The following is a 7,184-nucleotide window of genomic DNA, read 5'->3' as shown; positions in this document are numbered from 1 at the left end:
CCCCCCCAGTGACGGTGCCGCAACTCGATCTTAGGAAGTCACGGTGTTGAGCCGTTAGAGCGAATCCAAAGTCGCGCTGATGTGGGTCTGTGTGAAGGGTCGTGGCGGGGGGTGGCGGGGCGGGGTGGCCCGGTGATGAGGTGGACGTCCTGGACGTCCCGGCCGCGCCGGTGGGACAGCAGTGCGCCGCCGCGCCGCCTTTGCCTCCATGCGCTTTCTAATGGCCCTGCAAGTGGACAGCAGGTGCGGCTATCGCCGAGGAGATTGCGAGTGGAATGAGGAGGCGAGGAGGTGGAGGATGAGGAGGATGAGGAGGGAGGGAAGGGCACGCCGCTGCGCTCCGCGCCGCGCTGGCCGTCTGTCAGGCTTGCGACGCCTGATCGCGGCGCTCTGCGCTCAGCGCTCGGCGGCGCGGCGCGTGTGGTCTGCGGTGTGGCCAGCTCATAAAGCACAAAGTGACGGCCCCGACCAGCGCCGCCCCAAACAACCGCCCCGCCACGCCTCAACCAAATGGAGGAGGGAGAGAGAGAGAGAGAGGGGAGAGCGGGAGAGGGGCACAGAGAGGGAGGGAAGATAGGAGAGAACCGCCCGCGCTGGTCCAGGCCGCGCCGGCATCTTTTTCTCCGAAGCGTGAATCGCGCAAAGTCGGCGTGGCGCGGCGCGCACTGGAGGGCCTGGAGGTGGCGTTCTCACCGTCTGAACCGCTCTGCCCGCCCCTGCTGACCCCAACAGCACTGGCCCAACCCCTCCCCCTCGCCCGCCCGCACCTTTGGTTCAAATACCAGTAAAAGTTTTCTACCCATTTCACATGTTTTGTTTTCCGTTTCATGTATAAAACGAAGTAATGATTACTTGCAATGCACGGACGGCACTTATTTGTGCAGTATACGGCCCAAAATAATAACAAAACGAGCAGAGAGAGAGAGAGAAGTCAGCGTTTGCGATGAGGCAGCGTTGGTCGCCCTGCTCGCCGTGCTTGTGCCGAGGTTTCTCCCTCGCTCTCGCTCCCCTCCCTATCCCCCTTCGCGCTGGTGGTAATCTCCCTCCCCTCCCGCTCCGCGCGCAACCCTCTTTCGCGATCGGGTCGTGACTCCATCACTCTCTCAAACAAGCCGCCTCGTCTCTCGACGCTGGCCGAGAAGAGTTAGGGGGAAATCGTCGCATCACCATCTGGCCTGTCCGTCTCCTCGTCCCGCCCGTCGCCGTCGCCCCACCCCAAAGGCCCCGTCATATCGAGGCTGGTTGTCGCTCAGCGATTTATTCGTAATACCCAGAGCTGGCGAAGAAAAGAGAAATACTCGTTCCTTGCGGACCTCGTATTTCTCCGAAGCTTTCGAGAGCGTGCTTCGAAGCCTTTTCGATCACGCCGCTTCATCGACCAGGTACCAACAGTCACTGATAGTCGACATTTTCCGCGGGGTGGGGTCGGCCAAGCGAACAACAGGGCGAGCGCGACCACGCGAGGGGGAGCTGAACGCATGGTGGGACCAGAGACCGCGCGGCGTCGGGTAGTAGGGACAGTCTCACCCCTGAGGAGCGGGGCACCCCTCCAGCCACCACCCCTCGCGCCAGCTCCACCAATCGCAGGCCAGCCATGTTGGGGAGGGGAGGCTGGTGGGGTGACGAGCACACATCACGGCAGGCAGAGTCGAAGCGAGTTGTGCAACTTCTCTATACTTTCAGTGCACAGCCAGAAAAGGAAGGAATTTCTTGAGTATACGCTGAAATAAGAAATTCATTTTTTATTGATTCAGTCTCGAAAATTCACGGGAAACATTCGTTTTCCAGTCTCATGAGAGTCGTTCTGCCGAAGCTCCTTTGTCCGAGATCGTAAGGAGGCTCTGCTGCTGGCGGAGCTCGCTGTGGGGCGGCCGGGTTGACATGGATACGCAGATAAGCCGTGGATAACGACAAAACGCGGGAATCTCTCTCCACTTTCTTGTCTCATTCCCGGCCAGAACAAATGGGCGGCACGCTGGAAACACTTCTCCGGCAAGATTAATGACACTAGCTCAACTGGAGTGGGAGGCGCTGCACGGTGCTGCTGCACGGTGCTGCTGCACGGCGCTGGAGACTGGCATTGCGGCGCGTCCGAGCCGTGCCGTACACCCATTAGTGCCACCCGGGAGTGATGACATTCCCGACCTGTCACATCGCGATGACAGCCCCAGCGCCAGCCTCTCCTGCCTGACGCCTTATTTCCGGATTCGGATTTGGATTCGCATTCGTCGTGTTGTCATTATTCGTTTGGTTTCGGCGGCCGGGCCGTGAGGCCGGCGGCGTTGTCTTCTCCTCATCGGCTACCTGCCCGACAGCAGGCGGGCGGGAGCGCAAGGCTACCACGAAGGCCTATGAAGGATTGTGGAACTGTAGAGAACGCGGTAAATACGGTAAAAAGGACATCTTGGTTGGCAAGCAGCCACATTCTTTTGGCAAAAGATGGGGACCTCTTGATTTTTCCAAAACTGCTTGAACACCAAAACATACTTTTGATCGTGCATGAGCCCTCCGCGCGGTGGACTCTGCCTACCCAGTGCTGTGTGGCCCAGCCTCCCTGGGGGGCCCCTTCAGCGGGCCCCCAGCCGCCATGTTATTGCAAGGAGCTGCACGCCATGGGCACGCCAGGGGAACGCCCCACCCACCGGGTCCTCTGAGCGGGGCCCCGGGCCCAGCGGGGGGCAAAGGGGCGCCAGGCCGTCTGCGTCACCAGCCCGCGCCAGCTGGGGGAAGCCAAACAACGTCCCGATCAGAAATCTGGTCCTAAGTTTAACCCGCTGCCCCACACGCCCCACCCAGAGCGACAAGGGCGTTTTGCCGTTTTACTGCCAAACGAAAAACAAAAGTAGTGTCGCTCGGTGTCACTTATGCTATTTTTCGCCTTCTTTTACCACCCACTCACACATTATCTATGCTGTTGGGAGCGCGGGGCGTAAAAACATTTCTTGTGAAAAATTTGTTTTTTTATCAGTCAGTCTCAGTTTCTTGCGTGTATTTTCAAAGCGTTTTCCTCTCCTGGTCTTTTGTTTTGCTCACGCCCCAACCCCCTTCGTTTTACACGTACCCACCACATACTCGCGACAAAAAGGAAGCTTTTTTTAAACTCTTTGGCGTTTTGTCCCCTCAGGTCCGAGCAGTGGTGAGGAGTCCGAGACTGAGTCGGAGCCCGGCATCCCGCTAAAGCGGAAACAGCGCCGCTCCAGGACCACGTTCAGCGGTGAGCAGCTCGAGGAACTGGAGAGGGCCTTCCAGCGGACACAGTACCCCGACGTTTACACCCGCGAGGAGCTCGCGCAAAAGTAAGTAGTTCGTCATTGGACAAACTTTGGTGTAATTTTATCTTGAGAAACTGGAAAGTGATTTCCAAGTCTCTTATAGCATTATAAGGTATTTCGTGATTTTTTGAGGTTACTAAATCTGCTTCCCCTGTTTTCTCCAGGACCAAGCTAACGGAGGCCCGCGTGCAGGTGTGGTTCAGCAACAGGCGGGCGCGGCTTCGCAAGCAGCTCAACTCACAGCAGCTCAACGCCTTCAACTCCATGTCCCTGCAGAGCGCCTTCCCTGCTCCGCAGTACGACCAGCACTCCTTCAACTCGCAGAGTGAGTACAGCTCGCGGTACTGCGTGGAACACTTTAGAATTCCGCTACTATTGCATGGATAGTTGTTATGGATGGTTAGAGAGAATGGGGAATGGGGAACCCGACCGCTATAGCGCCTTACGGACGAGTGAGTAGGCAACACGCTTGCACGTTGGAATGCGGAATGCATAACTACAGGAGTGCGCGGGCTGAACCAGCCACCTGGTACTGTAACTCCGAAAACGGGCAGGGTCAATCAGCCACATGGTACCCGAGTGCACTCTGAGGTGAATTTCGGTTAGAAGTCCCTCGTACATATTGTCAAATACTGGTCGTGAAACTTGCAAACATTACTCATTATTACTGTATTTGAGGAAAATTATTATTCAATTTTATTTAAACGGTGTATATCGCGTTACACCTTTGCGCACCTTGATGGGCACACATCACAGCGCCTGGTCGACCCCTCATTTGCTTACGAATAAAGTGTACGGCAAACAAAGAACCACAAACGTCAAGCCGGACGGGTGGAAGCCGAGCCGACAGTCATGCTCCGTAGAGAAAGAGAGAGGGAGTGGCAAGAGTGGGAGTGTGGGTACGCCTCAGAGAGAAAGATAGTCAGGGGGAGAGAGAGGGGGAGAGAAAGAGAGTGGTGGTGGGAGGAGCCGAGGCAGGGCAATTGGCCAATCGCTGCGCGCTGCACGCTCCAAGGTGGCGGAGGGGAAATGCTTCGGCTCCGAGGAGAGCGGTACGGCCGCGGTGGGGCCGGCGCGGCGGGCTCCACTCCGCGGCCAGCGGGACTAGACGGCCGGGCCGGCCGCACGGGGCGGGCAACGCTTTCCCGCGCGGCGTGACGGACTTTGACGTGACGTGACGTTAAGGCGCGGGAGGGGGTGGGGAGGGGTGAGGTGAGGAACCATAGAGGGACGGCGGCTCACGAAGACGACGACGACGACGACGATTGCCTTCGGTTCCTAGTAGGGGGTTTCCAAGGGTGGGCGTTTTGCAGCGCCGCCGTCGGCTGGTGCATGCAAAGGGAAAGGACGTGGGCCGAAATGTCACGACGCTGTTCGTGGCTCCGCAAAGTACTACTTTGGCTGACGTTGCTGTTTCTTTTAGTCTAGCTCCGAAGTCTGCTCGACCACAAGCCGGGCACTACTTCTGTGCCGCAGCATATAATAGAGAAAACTACGCCCGCCCAGCCCCCGTCTCCGACACGTGCTTCCTCCCTGGTCCCGGTGATCCCCCTCCTCCCCCGCGCCCACCGCGCCTTGCATCAGTGACTCACGGGGGCCCTGCAGCGCCAGCGCGCCCGGCACGGGCCTAAATGCCGTCATCGCCCTATCAGCGCGTAGCGCCCCGGGCCCTGCGCGCCCCGCCCCGCCCGCCCCGCCACGCCCTCCTGACACCCTCGGGACCCCGATAGGATCAGCCCGGGCGGCGTTGCCTGTGCCGGTGCCGGTGGACGTGCTGGGCGCGCCGGCATTAGCATATCACAGCACGCGGAGCACGCGCCCCCCCTGTCACGCCTGCGGTACAATGTCCGCCGCGCCGGTAAAGTGTAAGAACATGTCGACACTCCGACCCGACAGTAACGGTTCGCGCGCGGGGACAACGTCTATGCGCCGCAACTTCGCGTCGTTTGTACGAGAGCGCGGGCAGCGGTCGATAAAAGTTTTAGCCAAATGGAAATCAGCTTTTGTAGAGAGAAAGCGCCGCACTAAAGTATCCCGTGTCTTCACTGAAAAAAAAAGAAAATAAATACATGTGGTATGGTCTACAGACCCCGTCCTTTACTATTGCTTATGCTGTACCGCATGCAGGGGTGCGGACGGGCTTGCGTATTGTGCCGCCCTGGTATGCTGCCTTGTGGCCCCGTGCGAGTATGCAACCCGACCGCACGCCTGCATCCTGTACAGTTTACGCGAAATGAAAGGAAGGAGGAAGGTCTCTGAGGACCACCCTTGAAAGATAGAACAAGAGCTAGGGCAGAACTTGCTCAGAGTGTTGGTCGACTTGCGCAAAGGGAGTGTTGGCCGACGGCAACGGCAGCAGCGTTATGACTCATCCCGAACGGCGACATAATGATGCTAAAAAGTGAACATCGACTGGGCTGGCTCTGCTGGCTCGGATCACGGACGGACAGGCGGATGAGCGGTCCGACAGACGGACGGACGGACTCTTGGCGGCGGCGGCGGCCACCTCGATGCTCATGAAAAGGGGGCGTTCCCTCAATAATGCTTATATTAAAGACCACGACCGCGGCTGCGATAAACATCACCTATATGTGCGAGGGAGAGGGGCGGGGGGAAAGGGGAGAGAGAGGGAGAGAGGGAGAAGGGGGAAAGAACAGAGGGAGAGACGGAGAGAAGGCGTTGCAAAGGAGAAGGAGAACGCATGGACGGACAGCCGCCAGCCAGGCGTCCATGTGAGAGGTGATCGTCGGTCAATCAAAGTGCGAGCCGGGGGCAAGTGCGGGGCGAGGGGGGAGCGGCGGGGAACACTGCTCCGGGGGGAATTATACCCGATGAAGAGATAAACCGCAGCGGGCCGGGCCGCCTATCTGTCTCACTCCCACTCATTAGTCCACCCCCCGCACCGGCCGGCCGCCCCGCGGAGCCGCGCGCCGCCGCGCTGGCCGACGGAGACGGAGCGAGGCCCGAGGAGACGTAAGTCACGCGCGGCCAGGGCGGCGCGGCGAGCTGGTCCGGGCTGGGCCGCCATCAGTTTCGACAGGTCCCGAGCACTGACGCAGCTGACGCACACCGCTCCTGGCCGGGCAGGCTGTTTGTTGTGACGGGCGGCGACGGAGAGGGTTGTGTGTACCTTATTGCCTCTCGATCCTCTCGATCCGATATCGACTCGTTGATTGGCCCTTCAAAAATCGAGGTGAGCGAGCACACTGTTGGAGCGGTCCGTTTTTGAAGGATTTGGCCAACTTGGCGCTTCGCAGCCGTCCCACGGGAGTCCTCTGCCGCTGCCCCGCCCCAGCTGTGGCGTGTCTCCTAGCTGGTGCACACGATGTTATCCCACACTGCCGTACACATTGGCGCGGGGCGGCGCGGCGGCGGGCGGTGTTCCACACGGTGTTCCACACGGTGTTCCACACGGTGTTCCAGGCGCGGCATAAACACAGCTCTCTGGGCGTGATGGACGCTAATGGGCGGCCTATCGTCGGTAGCGATCAGCTGGAGCTGGAGGCCTGGATCTCCCGCTGCTGGACCGGCCGGGCTGCTGCTGGAGTGTGTGTGTGCGCGCGCGCGTTCGGCTCCAGAAGAGAGAGTATCACATAGACACGCTGACAGAACAAAGGCGGCCAAAATCTCTCGCGCGGGAGTTCAGCAGCGGGCCGCGCGGCCGTCGCCTGGGCAGGGCCGGCCTAGAAGACCTGTCCAATTATTTGAAGGGAGCCGACGAGCCGACAAACCCGCTCGTCTCTGCCACCAAAAGCCGACACCCGACATACCCTGCTGCGCGCTGCTGGTGCTAATACACTCTCAAATTTATATAGTTTTTCTGAAAGCTGCCCATTTGATAAGCTGTGTAGCCTCGTGTTGCTGCAGCAGCAGGCGCGGGCGGTGGCGGCTCATCTCGTGGAGAGTAATTCC

At 59.4% G+C, this 7,184-nt stretch overlaps 1 protein-coding gene across 2 annotated transcripts in view; it reads left to right on the top strand.

Annotated features, from left to right (window-relative positions):
• LOC113215412 (protein gooseberry) overlaps window positions 1-7,184 on the top strand; it is a 33,391-nt gene that overhangs the window by 21,258 nt on the left and 4,949 nt on the right. For both annotated transcript variants that reach the window (XM_052269444.1, XM_052269443.1), the window contains 2 exons: window positions 3,125-3,296; window positions 3,437-3,597. In XM_052269444.1, the coding sequence (XP_052125404.1) occupies window positions 3,125-3,296; window positions 3,437-3,597 (333 nt within the window). The remainder of the gene's footprint in view (window positions 1-3,124; window positions 3,297-3,436; window positions 3,598-7,184) is intronic.

Source organism: Frankliniella occidentalis, unplaced genomic scaffold (genome assembly GCF_000697945.3).
Source record: "Frankliniella occidentalis isolate FOCC.00 unplaced genomic scaffold, Focc_3.1 Scaffold92, whole genome shotgun sequence".
Taxonomy (NCBI): domain Eukaryota; kingdom Metazoa; phylum Arthropoda; class Insecta; order Thysanoptera; family Thripidae; genus Frankliniella; species Frankliniella occidentalis.
The sequence above is the reverse complement of the archived record's forward strand: the minus strand, read 5'-3'. Positions and strand labels throughout refer to the sequence as shown.